At 39.0% G+C, this 17026-nt stretch overlaps 2 protein-coding genes across 2 annotated transcripts; both read right to left on the bottom strand.

Annotated features, from left to right (window-relative positions):
- Positions 1-1040: 1040 nt before the first annotated feature.
- On the bottom strand, positions 1041-11245 carry laptm4a (lysosomal protein transmembrane 4 alpha; the record flags this gene model as incomplete). The annotated part of the gene is given in 9 exon segments (XM_083934167.1): positions 1041-1974; positions 3386-3484; positions 3582-3677; positions 4165-4287; positions 5411-5487; positions 6993-7113; positions 11076-11213; positions 11215-11232; positions 11234-11245. Coding segments are annotated over 9 exon segments (759 nt in total). The 3' UTR covers positions 1041-1899.
- Positions 11246-12329: 1084 nt separating this feature from the next.
- On the bottom strand, positions 12330-16039 carry LOC310962252 (syndecan-4-like). The gene is made up of 5 exons (XM_083934643.1): positions 15905-16039; positions 13911-13989; positions 13729-13808; positions 13529-13634; positions 12330-13417 (listed from the first exon to the last, which is right to left on the bottom strand). Exons 1-5 carry the CDS (start codon positions 15965-15967, stop codon positions 13254-13256), a joined length of 492 nt encoding a protein of 163 aa, XP_083790769.1. The 5' UTR covers positions 15968-16039; the 3' UTR covers positions 12330-13253.
- Positions 16040-17026: the final 987 nt, after the last annotated feature.

Raw genomic sequence — 17026 nt, 5'->3', positions numbered from 1 at the left:
TGTGTCAGAGGGTCCTGCTCAGCTCAGCGGGGGTCCGACCGCCTCCGCATATCAGGGGCTCTCAGTCCAACGCGTCAAACCGGCTGCCCAATCCCAAGGTGGGACACGAGGACCTCCAGGCCACCGTAAAGACGGTGTGCAGGACGGCACAGAAAACGACTCAACTATCTGCCCTTATCCGCGACTTTTAACGTACCAGTCATGTCGATATTTGTGTTTTCCCCCTCTGCAAATCCAATTACGCCAGGATTTCTATTTTTTTGTGGATTTTATAGGTCACGAGTCCCCAAAGGCATCACTTCCCACTGTCCATTAATTCAATTTATCACATTTCAATCATTAGGTTAACTATTCGATAATACCTAAATCATATATTTGAAAGAAAAATGGTCCAAATAAATACGTTGTGTAATAATACTAAAATCAGTCTTTAGAATACATTTTTAATGGAATTCCATTGCTAGGCAACAGCCTTGGTCCTTGTCAACTTCCTGCCAGCAACAAGAAAAAAAAGTGGGACACACTTGTGCAACTTGTTTATGTTTACATCTTTGAAAAGGTCTATAACCAACAGGGGGGGATTTGTAATCACAGAATGTATTGTAACCTGCCCAAAGTTTCCAAACCCTCAAATTCATTACCTCACTAAATAAATAATACATTAAATTGTTTGTGCTAAGGGGCGAAGCATAATCAGAAGTGGTTGGATGAGCCTGTAGTATAGTTCCATTATTTAGAACATTAGGGAAAATTGATTGTTGAATATTGTAAGGTCCATGAATCAGTGAAAATTGGTGACACCCTTTTAATAAAACCGAATATAAATCAAATGTTTCCCGTTTATGCAGAATATTTCCATGACAAACTGTGTGATCTGTGCCGTTCCGATCATTCCCCGGCTGCAATGATGGTGCAGAGAGCGCAGATGTTGAAGTCCTGGAGACGCTGAACTGTGAAGTGGCTGTTTGAGCAAAACACCGGCAGTTTTTTTGAATTTTCTTCAGCATATTTGACTTGAACAAGAGTCGTGAAGATACAAATGTTCTGAAACGTTTATTGAAGTCAAATTTATTTCCACTGGGATAAAATCATATTACCAGTAAAGTAATGAGGAGGTTGTTGATAAGCATGCAACTACTAATGTTCACAAGACTAGCGGTTTGCTTCAGATCCCAGGTGAGAAAGAAGCAGAGAAAATGATCCATCATCAGTCCCTGCTGCTTTCTCTCTCTCCGTCTGACGTTCAGTCTGAGCTGGGACGCTATTCACCAGCTTTGCTAACACATTGGGATAGCAGAGAGTGATGAAAATGTCAGGCGGGGGGGTGAACTGAACCACAGCAAAGCTAAATAAATAACAGACAAAAAAGTGCTACAGGCTCCATTCAAGACTGAGATGGAATAATCTAGATCTTAAGAATTATTAGTGGGGAAAGAAACACAATTCAACAATAAAATCTATAATAAGTGGATTGTCATAATAGTTTTTTTTACACTTCATATATCAATCTATAGATAGGATGGTGCTGGATTGATGATAGCATTTCAAGCAATTACATTTTCACATGTATCCCTTTTACTAAGACATAAAAAAGACCAAAGGGGTGGAAGGGTGGGCTGGTAGCTTCCGTCGCTTTTCAAATCTCACATTCATTCATTAAATTCACACAGATTTCAGTCTTTCCCACCTTTTCCTCTCACACCTCCAGGATGCTCTATAGACACTGTAGAAATACAGAGGGTAGGGTAGTGGCCTTACACATACACAGTAGGTCAGGGGTCTTCAGGAAGGGTTAGTGAATGAAGGTAGGAATGCATATGGTGGTGTGTGTGTGTGTGTGTGTGTGTGTGTGTATGTGTGCACAAGTATGTGTGTGTGTTTTGGCAACAGGGCTGGTTCTTAAGCGGGCATGTAAGGGGGAGGTGGCTCCTTCTCTGGCATCTTCATTGCCATCTCATAAGTGGGCAGGATGTACTGGAGAAGAAGGGAGAAGAAGAAAACATAAGGTCCTGTATTATTATTCATAACATAAAAGGTTCAACATAAACTAGTGGTTTTTAAGATGCACACAGATCATGAGAGGGCAAGGGTCCAGATTAGGGTTGTAGCTAAAGATTATTTGCATTAACCAATTGACCTCCTGATTCATTTCTTTGTTAATGGTTTTGTTCTATCAAATGTTAGAAAATTGTATAAAAATAAATAAATAAAAAAAATCATAATTTCTCAGAGCTCAATTTTTAATATTTAAATAGCATGTTTTTTGTCCAACCAGCAGTTAAAAATCCAACGATGTTCCGTTTATTATCATACGAGGCAAAGATCAGCAAATATTCATATTTGAGGAGATGGAAACAGTGCATTTTGGTATTTTGGCTTCAAAACACACTTAACTGATGACTCCATCATCAAAATACATCCATTTTCTATCGCTAGACTTCCGAATTTCAGCTCTAGTACAAATTGATACAATTCGAACTTCATTGACTGTTTTTTATAATGTGATGCAGAGCAGGGACTGAGCAAATTGTTTGTGCTTTGTCCAATTCACTTTCAAATCAGTCTCAATGGAGCTAAAACCTGGTCAATGGTAATCGATCAGTCAATTGACAGAAAATGAATATGCAACAATGGCCAGTAATAAATAAGTCATTTATTAAGCTGAAAGGCAGAAAATGGGTTTAGCTTCTTAAATGTGAATGTTTGCTGGTTTTCTTTTTCTTCTATCATTGAAAATTGAACATGTGTTGGTTCTGGGCTGTTGGTTGGACAAAACTACTAATTCAAATATGGCCACCTGGGTTTTTGTGAGATAGTGATGTACATTTTTAAAACTTTTGTCATTGTACACCAAACATTTAACTGAATTATTGACAAAATAACCGGCAGATAAATCAATAAAGGAAATAAATGTTGGTTTCAATCCTAATTCTGAGTTCACTTCACTTTTTAGCTGGAATTGATGAGCCTTAAATTATGTATTTCTAAATGTAGACACTTTATGCAACGACTGCTCTCTCTTGGCCTCTCAGTCCATCAACGAGTAGAGGGCATGCCATCTGCTGGTTTAACATAAGCATTACATATTGCAGCATCTGATACACTTGAACCTTTCACAGCCTTTCTTGTTGCGATGCTGTTGTGCTTTTAATACACCTCTATATGCCGCGCCGTCTGTGTGAAAGGCAGGGAGACGTAATGGGGGGAAAGATCTATTTTGCCGCTGAGCCATTAGTGAAGGTACTCAAAAAGCCGGAACTGTCAAGCCATCCATCTTTATACACAGTCTATGACCTGATAGTGTCAAGTGTGTTTCTGTGACAGGAGATACTGCTCATAAAATTTCTAACGGTCAATCAGAGAGCATCTCTGGCAGGTTGCATACCTGGGGAGGGGTCTCAAAGGCCGGGTAGACAGCAATCTCTGGCATGTTCCTGTTGTTGATGTACTTGTAGCAGTTCCACACACAGTTGATCAGGTAAGACTGGGAAGCAAAAATAAGCATGTTGAAATGAATCCTTTAATCAGGCTGTATGGACCTACACAATGAATAAACACGGTTTAAATGCAAATCATTTCACCTTGAGGATGATGAGAAAGGCAAAGAAGACCAGCACAAAGAGCAGCAGGCAGCTGGAGTCCAGAGAGAGGAGGTTATCCTTGTACGGGAAATCCGGCTGAGGAAGACAAGAACAGACATCAGATAATCAATTAGACCCTTTCAGACTTATTCAACTCGCATCACCATCAATGCTACCATGCAATACAAAAACATCACTTTAAAGATCTCGAGGCTGTTGTAACAATTAAATGTCATTGGAGGGCCTTTCAGTATTTAGATCAAGTGGTTTTTTCAGTGTTTCTATTTCACTTGAAAGCATCTCAATTGCTTCCCCACATTTTCTCCTGTTTATATACATGTGGTATTATATTCTGAAATGCCAACAGTGTCCTCTTGCGAAAGGACACATCAAGTTAATGCGTACACATGAAAGGTGGACTGATGACCATTAGTCCTTTACATAGAGATTAATATTTTTTTGGTAAAAAAATGTGGTAATAATGCAAACAATGACGTTGGACACAACCATGGAAGCGGTAGTGTGATTGATTCGTAAAGACAACAGGAATAGTCTGTGGACCGGTGAGACGGGCGGTACTGACCAGCTGGTCCAGGTAGTCCTTGATCCTTGGTAGGTAGGTGAGAGAGCTGATGGCCACCAGGCAGCTCAGAGCAAAGTCAAACAGCTGGTAGCAGAAAAACGGGATGAGCCAGCCGTCCCGATGCTGATGAAAACGATAACAGGCGGCGACAAAGTCACGTTATGAACAACCTTAATCATTCCTGAGTCTGTCTGAACAATGTGTACAAGGACACTGTTGCATTTTTCCAACCTTATCTCCACACACTTCTCTCAGATTAACATTCTTACATGTCTGTATCCGTCAGGCAGGCTCTATTAGAAATTTTACAGATGAGACACTCTGTTCTAATTCTGCTTCTAACCTTGGTTTTCTTGGCTTGAATTTCGGTTTTCCTGTTTTTAAAACACTTTTCCTTCGGCTCAGGCTCTGGCTGCATCTTCTGATGATGTTTGGGGTAAATTAAAAGAGCCTGCCTACAGAGACTGGGAAGTGCTGATTTTATCAATATTTCACTGCAAGAAATATATAGAGAAGGTTGAAAATCAGCAAAGTGGTCTTTAAACTAGGTCACTTTACAAGAATCTCCACAGGTAGTCTGGCTGTTTTTTCTTTAAAAGCACACTATACTTCTACTTCACTCTCCGCGCCTACATTGCGGAGCAAAGTACTCAATATCTTTGGTATATTATGATCAAAATTCAAACATTTAGGGTATTTAATTGGGACACTACTGCAACTGATGCTCTGCACCACCACACCGTGTTGGAAAAAGGGTTTCTACGACTGTTGTACTTGCACAGCTAAAGCATAACTCTTGCACACACTGCCGGCATGAACGGAGTACCCAGCCTGCAGATGTGTCACACTTGAACTGTGCTGTCATTCCATCTAGCAACTTAATGAAGGGCCGTATCCAAAGGCTACCAAACCTGTCAGTCTTGATGCCATCAGGCAGGCCTGTGAGGTAAAGATGACAGGCAGTGAGAACATAGCATTGTGCGTTACACTCCCACTACACCAGGATTCTTTTGAACATCCAGCTCAGATGTACTGGAGTAAAAGAAGCAGGGGAGGGGACCTTGGTATTTCATGTTACGCCTTGCTTACCTTTTAGCTCTGGTGCTATCATTATATAACTTGAAAGCTATATTAATTTATGCATGCACATTCTGGGATTATATATTAGCATTGTTTATAGTTCAGTGCATGATGTCAAAAGAGAATTAAAAATGGCAGTGGCACCATATCCACTGAGCAGACTTACAGTAATGGCTCCATACACCATCATGGCACTGATAGTGAGCATCAGCAGAGAGATGGCGAATCCAACACAGGCATTCTCTGCATGAGAAAGTGTGAATAAAGAAATTGAGCAAATGCAAGGAGCGATTTATTACAATGTTAGATTACCTTTCGCCTTATCATTAATGTATATGCCGGTGAGTGTGGGTGAATGTGTATTCGCCCGCTCTCTTTGAAGCAGCAGTGATTTGCATACAGTGTAAGTGAACAGCCCTCAGGGCCTCTCCCTTTCCAGCTAACTCTGTTTTAAAAGTCAGCTCTGGAAAGCATTAAGCCTCTCCCTCTAAGCTGCGTCGTGTCAGTAAATACACAATGAAACTTAGCCATGGATAATTAAATGGCCTGCCTTTCACATCCTCTTTTCTCTCCATCACTCAATCTCTTGCTTCCTCAAACTGTTGCACTGGAGAGACGATGCTGGTTAAAAAAGCTACTGCAGCACTGCGGTCTGGAGGCACATCTTTGATTTTCAGTAGCTCAATTGACAACTTAAACATTAATGTATGAAACTGTCAGAGTGCTATCTGGCAAAATTGGAGTTATAGAAAGCAAAATTCACATATTATCTCTGGTGTTATGAACACAAAAAGGGGCCTGTACATAGAGTTTATGAAAATACCTCTTTTATTTTTGTCACAAATATGTTATTTCATATCCAATGTTTTTAAAAAAGTTAGCAAAGACAGTCTTCTCAATCAATCTGCTAATTATTTTCTCGATTAAGCTACCTTTGGTCTATTAAATGTCAGAAAATTGTGTAAATCGTGCAATTTTACAATCAATCACATAATGTGAAAAGAAGCAGACAAATACTCTGCTTAATCCAAACTAAAAGCCAGAGACCATTGTCACATGCTATCTCTTCATTAGTTAAACCATTTTTAACCATGGCCTGGAATAAAATGAGTGCAGCCTGATGAAGTTGCAGTAATATACTAACATTGCTTCTGCAGGCTGTGGACAACCTCCACTGCTCTGCGTGCTGGCATGTGCCTGCTGTGGGAAGGTCAACCCACCACAGTTGTTTCCCCTCCTCTCCTGCTGAGTCACCGTTTCAGAAAAATAAAGAGGCCATCACCAAGCCAAATCAACCACCAGCTAGAAAGAAAATGCACTGTGGTACCCCTGCCAGCCCTACCCTAAAGCACATATACATACAAACACCCCGGATGAATATAAGTCCTTGAGGTAATACAAAGGAACGACACAAGTGACACCACACAAACATCGACAGTTTCACACACAGTTGTTTTGTTTTGCAGTCAGAGGGGAGTTTTGCTCCCTGCGGAAGATGAATCACATGTTTAACCTCAGAGTAAAAGCAGATCATCTGTTTGTGAAAACAAGCAGCCATATACACTTAATATACACTTCTAAATCCAGCACAGAGAACATTTATTTATTTATTGATGTTTCAGTGGGCGAACCATCTTCACCTGGACACCATAACAGAATGCGTTTGATTGCCGCAATAGAAATGTAATGTTTTTATAATGCAGTTTGTGAGCCCTTAGAGAAATTATTGTGTAGAACTCGCTGCTTACCAGACATCCTGTCAGAAGCAAAGTAATGGTCGATGACCTCATACTGCAAGTCAATAGTGGGCACGTTCTCGGGGTGGGTCACAGCTACTGTCAGCAGGATGCCCATCAACAGATTGACTACCTGCAGTAAGGAAGGAGGAAAAAGGATTTCTTTTAAAAAGATCTCTTGCAGTACTTTTGTATGTTTAAGCATATTACTTATTCTTTACATGATTTTAAACGTTTTCTAACAACAGTTTGAACTAAAATTTGAATTTAATTCTCCCATTACATTCAGCCACTGGTTTCAGTTCAGGTTTATATTGTGGGTAAGTCAGTGTGCTGGAGATTGGCATTGAAGTGAACAATTTATCGCTCCTTTTTGTCAAGGGTTACTTTATCATCATGTGGGAATGTCATGAGGAGGAGCCACTTAAGGACTCAAGGACATTCCAGCATTCGAACCACTGAGAAGCACGGCATTTACACGATACAGTATGGTGTTGAAAAATAAATTCCACAAGACAAGAAGCAATTGTAACTACTGTGAAAAAGACGTTTCCGGTGCAGGCCTGGCATGAACTGAAACTAATGGTTATCTGGAAGGAAGAAGATTGAAGTTATATATGCTATCAAAAATAGTTGAAAAATAAGCCGGAACAATTACAGTATGTCCTCAACAAAACAAAACATTAGTCAATTTTTTCACCAATGTCAACATCTTATCTACAACTTCTGCAACAAATGTCTATCGATCTATTTCACTGCAGAGAAGTGTAGTGGGGCAGGCTGCTTGTGTTGTTGTCACTATTTATGTGTTTCGACAAAATCAAAGTGGAGAAAGTTGGGAAAGCATAAGAAAAACTAGAGATCTCGTCCTGATCATTTAGGTGAAGTAAACATTATAAATTAATACATGCTTAGTTAAATTGGTACAACTGGGTAAAAAAAAAAAGTATCACTCGTATAACCCTAATTTAGTCGGGTAGATGTGGCTTACCTGTTTGGGCATAAGATGCTATTATCAAAAAATCCTTTTGTCACTATTTCAAAAGAAGTTCTTGCAGAAAGACTTTGTGACAGGTGCATAAAATCTTCATATACATTAACTTTGCCCAATGAAGGTCTGAGGACCCAACCACTGTTTAAGTTAAGTGAGTAAAAGTGATGAAGAGTGTGTGCAGGATTGTTTGTTTGGTTCCCAGGAAATTGTGTTTTCCTTTGCAACTGTTGTAACATTATCATTTCTTTAGTGCGGCAGATAATTTCACATGTTTACATAGACATGTGGACTGTGGACCACTAATCACAACCCTGTGATTACCTCGATAACCAGTCAGTTGGAAAGTTTATGTTGATTATTTGTGCTCTCGTTTACAGCAAAGACTGTATTTTTTTATGTAGATTGGGGGTGTTTTGTATGAATCAGAAAGGGATGTTTCTATTTCATCAGGATGTGTTGGAGAGCATTCTCAGGTACGGCATATGAGCGTAGTTTGGTATTCTCATTGCTCTGCTAAAATCTAAACATGCTCGTCCGTTACAGTCTGCCATGAAGGTGATGGGTAGGAATGAAAACCTCTCCCCTTCAGCCCATCTATGAGCTGTCTGTACTCAGACTAGCAGAGAGTTTTATCCCATCCATCGCACACGCTCCACCCTGAGTATGAACTCTTACCATCCGGCAGACAATACAGATCTCCCGATGCAGACTGAACAGCTTTAAGAACTCATTTGTGCCTACATCAATCACAATTTTAAACAATAACACTTCTTGATGGCGTATGGGTTGGGCAATAGTGTCAAGGTGTTCTGTTGTGATTATTGTGGGTTTTATTTTTTATCCATTTATTGACTTCTGTTTCGTTGTCTCTATTCATTGATCTGTTTTTATTGCTTTTATTCAGTATCTCTGTTGTACATGCAGCTAAGGTTGTCAGCACCATAGTCCAAGAAAAGTTTCTCCAAGGGGACAAAACATTATAATTGATGGATTGATTATTTTATTCACCTGTGACAATGGCTGGCATCAGCTTCTCCAAAATTTACAACCAAGCCTTTACATCCCCTGACCTCTAACTGTAACGTGTCGGGCGTTGTATCCGATTCTTGGAACTAGATGGACATGGAAATCATGTGTTTTTAAGAGTCACATATTTGCCAAGTGGAAAATAAAACCGAGGAAGATTTAGAAAGGGAAGCGAAACCAGGAACATCTGCTATGTGAGGTGGTAAAACGAGGATAATAAGTTGAATCATGAGAGTTGCTGCAGGAAGGAAATGTGCAGAGGGCAAACAGTTAGCTACTTCAGCCTGTGAAATAACTGTTATTACTGTACATGTCTAACCTAAATTACACTACACAACACAAATAGGGTTAAAACGTGTCCATTTCCGCAAATCACGTTTCTGTGCATTCCTTCATTGTCAGGCTTTGTTATGTTTTGAAAACCGGTAACGTTACGTTAGCAAGTTAGCGGATATTCAGCAAGGCAAATGGAAAGAGGCTGGGACACCAAAAAAAAGTGTCAGTTTTGGGGTTAACAAGACAACACTAGCCTAACCAAATGGATAGCCATATTTTTCTTTTAGCTGTTTTTAGACTTTTTCTAAGCACGTTTGCAGTGAGGGAGGCTCCAGTGCATAATTACCTCATCCATCGTTTCGCCTCTTTTCGATCTTGTCTGTGTATGTAAGTATGCCTCTTCAAAAATAAAGCGGATATAAGCTTAGCGCAGCGATCGTCCATGTTTTCTGTTTACGTATGACTTCAATTGCCTGGAACGCCTTGAAGTCGGAGCTTGTAAACCCCAGGTAGGATAAGTCCCATATCCAGCGGCACTGGAACGCAGCACAAGCCCTCACCACAGCGACTTCCTGGTTGATCCAATGCGGAAGTGCCAAAAACTGCAGTTCTCCGAGTGTCCATTACGGGCAGGTTTAATAACAGAGCAGTTTCTCATTGGCCCCCATGTTAAACGGGCCGTTTTCACAGCATAATTCAACTTGCTCAAAACCTGGTACAAAAAAAATCGTTGTAGTCTGTATGTTTAGGTCATATCTCCATGACAACACTGAGGGGGGTTAATTTTTTTGTACCAGGCTAGTTTTTATTTTATTTGAGGTTAAAGTTGATGAATGATTCGGGCCTGGCCCCTTAAATGACAGCTAGCCCCCGACCATCACTTCTTCTCGGAGGTATACGTCAGTCAGATGCACGTGTATCCCTCCCCCCAGTGTCACATACATACCCTTTTTTTGGTAAGAAGAAATGAGGTGGAGTCAAATTCTGACGACTGCCATAGGTGAGTGCGATTTGATCAAGTTGAGAGAACGGACCCTGACGGGTACTCTGCGTCCATTTTGTATACAGTCTATGGGTATGACCCATGCACAGTAACAGCTGGTCTGTAACATTTAATAGAAATATGTTTGAGAGTTGTTACCCGTTACTGGAGCGTAATCATACTTGATTTACATAGCACTGTTTTTGTCACTGTACTAAACTTTATTTGTGTTAATACAGAGAAACAGAGAAAGCAAGTTTTTTTTGTTGAGAACAGAAATATAGAATTAATTGTGTATGCTTTGTTGTACATATGAAAGTTCTTTATACATAAATGTAAAATATTTAAGACAAACCCCTGTTTGATCCACTGGAAGAATGACTTGAAACTCGTATCTTTAAGACAAGTAAAGATAAGAAAGCCCTGAGATTATCTTCGTTGCTTGATTTTTTAAAGTTAATCTAAATGTCTTTTTTTTTTATATTAAAAAAGCATCCAACGACGCAGCTCCAGTTCCACTGAGCATGCGTTATAATCCAGAGCAGCTCAGACTTTTTTTGTTGGTGTCCCAGCCTCGTTTCTTTAGCCTTGGCTAACGCTAGCGTTCGGTGAACGTCAACTCAACGTTTAACGGCTGTTTAAAATGCTAAAGAAGGAGCGTAGCTAATATTGGAAAAGCTGACAACAGTCATAATAACTACATTAACACAACCTGGTTGATATTCGTTCTGTAACACGCTAACGTTACTTTAGTGAAGTTAAAACAGTTGACAGGCAGTGCTAACTGGGTAGCATTAGCATCAACCATCTTACGTACCATGTACCATGTTCCCAGGATGATGGTCCCCGTCCGGACATGGCAACATCCACAACACCTGGTGGTGTACAGTCTGTCTCGACTAGGCTTAAAATGATGCATGTCCTCCACAAGCGTAGGAAGAAACATCAGGAGAGTTGGTTCGTGGAGGAGAAAGATCTTCTCAGCATAAACGAACACGGAGGAACGCCCACCACTTCTTCTCTACGACCTGCGTGCGCGACTACTGACACCGGATAACAACAAACGCTCTGACGGGCTGGAACAGGGCGGGGACCAGAGGTTACCTTTGACTGACAGGCGTTGTAACCAATGGCCGTGCAGTTATCCCAAGCATGGCCAGTCAGGCTTCAGGTCATGTTGGAGTTGCGTTGATGAAAATACAGAGTTTCTTTTTTTGCTTCAGGCTTTTTTAAATTAACAAAATCCATATTCAAACAATATAGATCAGAATTCTTCACAGGATTATAAAGGACCAGGGGCCTATAAATGTGCAAAATGATATATATATATATATGCACTATGTGTATATATATATAAACATACAAATAATATCAGTTATTAAATGAGAATAAACCTAGGGCTTTTTTGTAATCCATTTTCTTCAGTAATGTTGAAAAGTTTCACTGAATAACTTTTTCTTTTTTAACTTAAACGGCTTTGCCATACAACATCAATTCACAGTGAACATAAAAATATATATATATATATAATATATTCACTTTCATATATTTGGATTTGACTTACAAAAATACAATGTATAAACACAGGTACCTTGTTATCAAAATTACATTTTTTTCTAAAGCAAGTTAATAGGAAATACTTGCTGACTAGCCTTGAGACCCCATCTTATAGAGGGGTCATGGTCTAAAACCCTGTTTGTTTTTTTATGATTTCATTTTATAGTATGCTTACATGGCACATTTTACCTAATAACGTTTTGCTAAATCCTCTTTCCTCAAACTTATCATGCATATATGCATACACAATCCACAAAGGGTGGGAGAAACAGGTGCCGGGTCAGTAGGGGCCCACAGCTCTTTTTTCCCCTCTAGTGAGTCAATTCAGCTATGATAGTAGATCAACTATTTCCACATACTATCCCTCATCAACAGCTAATTTATCCCAATACATGCTCATAAAATATAAAGAATACACAGATAACCAATATTGTAATAAAGATATTTTATTAACAATTATGGAATACAAAAAAATAATATTTCCTGGCAAATATCTAGATGAGAAACCCTGTTACAGCCAATAATGACTAAATCACTGTCCTTTACATTTAATATACACCCTTAAATGAGTTTCCTCAAGATCCTTCATTCATATCTGATATCACAGATTATTAGCGGACTGTAATTGAGGATAACGCTGAGGTTTCCCTTATTTAACGCAGTGGATCGAGTATTTTTGCTACAATCGTGGCTGTAGACGGGGTTTTAGAAAGACTGAGATCATTAGTCCTGCATGCAGCTTTGAAAGGCCCTATTAGGGGAGATGGCCACAGCAGAGATTTTGACATAATGACAATAACAATGGCTCCATTCTATTCAAGTGTCCTATAAGCCATGACAGTGTGGCATAAAGCCAACTTGCACAACACCAGAGCTCTGAAACTAGAGCAGCTAAATGGAATTCAGCTATCATTGATTCTTTTATTTACACCTGTGCTTTTTCTCCTGTGACATGTCAAAAACATGTCTGTCTTATTTTTTATCGATTTAAATGCTACATAAATGTTTGCATGAACGCAAACAAAGCTGCCAATTTAAAACAATAACATAGTAAAGTGTATTATACACAGCTGATCATTAATTAAGTCAAAATAAGATCATATACACCTGCTGACAACACATGATTTCTACAAAGTAAAACTTCATAGCAACACCTCAATGTTACCTTAAGCAGCCCGGTGTACAACCAAACAATCGAAAATATTTCTTTAAGGCAGTAGATAAAGACAATTCTTCATATTTCATCATAAATAAAAATAAATTATCAATGAACAACTGTAGATATATTTGCATTAAGTACAAGAATAACTGTCATTCCCCATGGACCCCCAACCTCCCTCCAAAAATATGAGAAAATCATTTATTCACAAACCCAAGGTAGAGACAGTGGTCTGGCAGCATCACCTTAGAACATAAACATTTGTGTCAAAGCTTTCAGTTAAGCATAAACTTCTTCCCTGTTGGGTCTGTGATGATCTTCGTCTGAAGCCCTCTGCTGGCCCAGACTGTATCCTCCATTATCTTTCTTCTGCCATGTGTAAATTAACAGAGCTGCCAGTGCGGCTGCAAGTGCCACTCCTGTCACCCCTCCTGCAATAACAGCTTCAAACACAAATGACTGAGTTAGAATACAAACACAGAACAAATCACTCAATCAACATCATCAACATCATCATCACTCAGTCAATTTAAATGGACCATAATGCCAAATACCTGCAAAGATTTCTTTTCTTTCCAAGAGACTCTTGCTGTTTGCCACAACGACAAACCCTTCTCCGCTGTCTTTGTGTATACTGTCAAAGTTCAGGACTGAAGAACTCTGAAGACAAAAGCAGGTTGCACAACTTTATTTTCTGCTCTGCTATCCACATCATAAGGTGAGGAAATAGTGAGACTTGTGAAAACAACCGTACGTGGAACGTATTCTTGGTTCCTGGTGCATTTGCTGCAGAAATTTTGCTGTCGGTGTGATCCATGATGTTTTTCGTTTCACCTGGTGAGACAGTGAGCAAGATATATGTGTGTGGTTTTGGAGAAAACTAATACAATATTAAGTGGATAATAACCATTTTATAGTATTTGTGCGTGATATTACCTTGTTCTGACCAATCCCCTGAACCAGAACTATCCAGGTCATATCCTGATCCCTCTAAGTCTTCAGGGATGGCAGGGAACTAATTTAATGAAAAAGTGGATGAGGATATTTAAAGGTGCAGACTACCACAATATTTATTCCTGTTTTATTACCAGATATATGAAAACACACAAGAGGAAATAAGGGTACGTTCCTTCACAGGACAATAAAGAAATAAATCATGTCTTGGGTACAAAGTCCCATTGAAGTAACAGTCTCAAAAGCACCCTGTGGCTGACAAACCCATAATGATGCAATTGTTATCACCAATAAAGTGTAATGAGTAGAGAATATAGCTTGAATTAAATAGTAAAGTCACTCCACCCATTTGGTAAAGCAGCAAAAGGTGAAAGAACACGCAATCTTTTGTTTGGACTGAGTGGGCAAAGGGTGGATGTAGAACCGAGACAATAGTTGATTCATCGGAAACTCCAGTGACAGAAAATGAATCATGAGCTATTTGAATTAATCATTTGAGTAATTTCATTAGAAAAAAATAAATACTCCCTGACTGCAGCTTTTACAGTGAGGATTTGCATGCTTTTCTTTTCTCTACATGGCGATAACACATGCATCAGGGCAACGTTTATGCACAATGATTTTCTTCTTTCCTTTACGATGAATACATTTCCTGATAACACTTCTGTATTAACCTGCGCCTACTTCTACCTTTGAGTGCAGGACTTTTACTTATTTTGGAGTATTTTTTCACTGTGGTGGTGCTACTTAAGTACTTTATACTCTATGAGTATTTGACGGCTATACTATGTGGGTATTATATTTTACACAAAATATTCAAAATGTATAAAATAATGTACATTGTTATGGATTAAACTATGCAACAGTTATATCATTTAAGTTATATTATTGACTTACACATGAATGCATCAGTCATAATTATATAATATTTGGAATAGTGTGGGAAAATGGCCATTATGCCTAATGTTAATGTTTTTATTACATTTATCTATTAATTTATCCCTATTCAAATGTTTCATCCATTTTCTAATTCATATCACTCTTGTATTTTATATATTTATCTCATAAACCTGTACCTCTGTAACCTTGCTTCTTTTTTAGCACGGATATCACTGAATTGAATCCGAAGTTGAGTGTTGGCCGTCAGGGGAATTATCTGGGGTTAGGAGAGTCTTGTGTGTGTGTGTGTGTGTGTGTGTGTGTGTGTGTGTGTGTGTGTGTGTGTGTTTGTGTGTGTGTGTGTGTGCGTGTGTAAGTCCTGTACTGTGTCTCACTGTATTTCCTTTTGACTTTGTAGTATGTATTCCATTATATGGAAGGACCCCCTCCAAAATGAGATGATTGATCTCAAGGGGCTAGCCTGAATAAATACGTTCTTCATTCTAATGGATACTTCTAGTTCTGATACTTTAAGTAAATCCAAGTACTTTCATTGACGTACTGGATTTTAACTTATCATTGTGTATATTTAATATGTTGGTGTCTCTACTTCTTATACTTCCAGTGGGGCTATAGTATAATGTAATATATTCAATGGTGAGTGTTAAGAGGTGGAAACCTGCGCTAAATAGGACGTGTGATGCCCACTTTGATTATTAATATCTCTAATTCTCAGAGTACAATATCAAATCTGAAACTGAGTTTACAGGATTTATAACAATCCCTATGACACCAACTACCCGCCTACGTTTGTAATGAGTGTTAAAAAGCCATTATATAACTAAAATATGAATAAGTAGGCTAAGTGAATATGTACACATTGGAATAATGTAGGCTCCGTCGTGTTTAGGTAACAATAATTATGGCTTTTAATAAAACTCCAGTCCCAACATCAGTAAGATCATCAAACATAAACACATCTTCACTACGGCAATAACACGACCGGCTGCATCAGGAAGTGAGAAAGGTGAGCACGAGACTGCCGTGACGTCTGCTCTAACGCCGACGGTGTGTAAGAGTGAGTGAAAAGGACTTACCGACATATAGACAGGGTGTATTAACGCCGCAGCGAGACACAAAGACGCTAAAGACGTCCACATGTTCTCAGTCGAGGTGGTGTTCACTTTATTTGGTCCTCTTCTTCCTCCTCTCAGGTGTTTTCTGCGCGCGGCCCAAACCCCGCCCCCCAATAAAGAGTCCTGAACTTTAGATGGCAACGTGTGTTTACAGAGAAAGAAGAAAACACCTGAATCCTCCTCACGCCACTTTAAATGATGCCACGGACCATGTTGGGAAACGGTCTGCAACGATGTTGAGGTTGATCGGACAAAACAAACACTGCGAAAGTGTCACTTTGGGTTCGGGTGATTGTGATGCAATTTCTCACTATTTTCACAATTCTTACAAACACAAAGATCAATCGACCAATGGAGAAAGTATTTAGCAGAGTCCTTCATAGGGAAGTCATTCGTTTTGAGTTCAAACTGAGCTCCATATCCAGCTAAAACAGTAAAATCCTGCCCTCACATGCATGCATGAGTCATTTGAGTCAAATCTAATGATACAATGAACAATAGTATAACAACCACAGGGGACATTTAACTGCACAATAAGCATTTATTATATTTACATACTCTTACTTAAGTTACATTTCCAATGCAGGACTTTGATTTAAGTGAATTGTCTAAATACTTCCTCAAGAGTGTTATTGATAGCCTATATTAATGTGTTCACAGTATTTTAACACTGAGGCAGTTCAATGTGGAGCTAATAACTCATGAATATACACCTCGGGGTAGTTTTTAAGAAATTATATTTTTAAGATGTTTTTTGTATGTAAAATCAAATGAAAATTTTAATTTAAACACAAATCTAGAAACTTGTCATGCCAGCATGTATTGGAGTAAGGAGCACATTATTATTGTCGACTTACAACACAAGATTTGGCTACAGCTGTTTTTCTGCAATGAATCAAACCCTCTTGACCACACAGCTGATCTCAGTTTAGTTAATTATGTAACTTCTACAACCAATTGAAATGTAGTTGAGTGTATGTAAAATGTAGCATAGTTATGCTATGATGTGCTGTTAATGTTGTCATCATATTCATTTTAAACACACGTTTAATTAGAAATTCAGAGTTTAGCAAGTTTTCCTTG

This window comes from Echiichthys vipera (genome assembly GCF_963691815.1).
Source record: "Echiichthys vipera genome assembly, chromosome: 19".
NCBI lineage: Eukaryota > Metazoa > Chordata > Actinopteri > Perciformes > Trachinidae > Echiichthys > Echiichthys vipera.
The sequence above is the reverse complement of the archived record's forward strand: the minus strand, read 5'-3'. Positions and strand labels throughout refer to the sequence as shown.

Bases quoted from the DNA above. Each gene is read 5' to 3' on its own strand.
- LOC310962252 (XM_083934643.1), bottom strand. From the start codon at position 15,967: ATGTGGACGTCTTTAGCGTCTTTGTGTCTCGCTGCGGCGTTAATACAC. The intron at 13,809-13,910 runs GTAATATCACGC...CTGTCTCACCAG, and splicing joins AGGGGATTGGTCAGAACAAG to GTGAAACGAAAAACATCATG. The intron at 13,635-13,728 runs GTACGGTTGTTT...TTTTGTCTTCAG, and splicing joins GAACCAAGAATACGTTCCAC to AGTTCTTCAGTCCTGAACTT.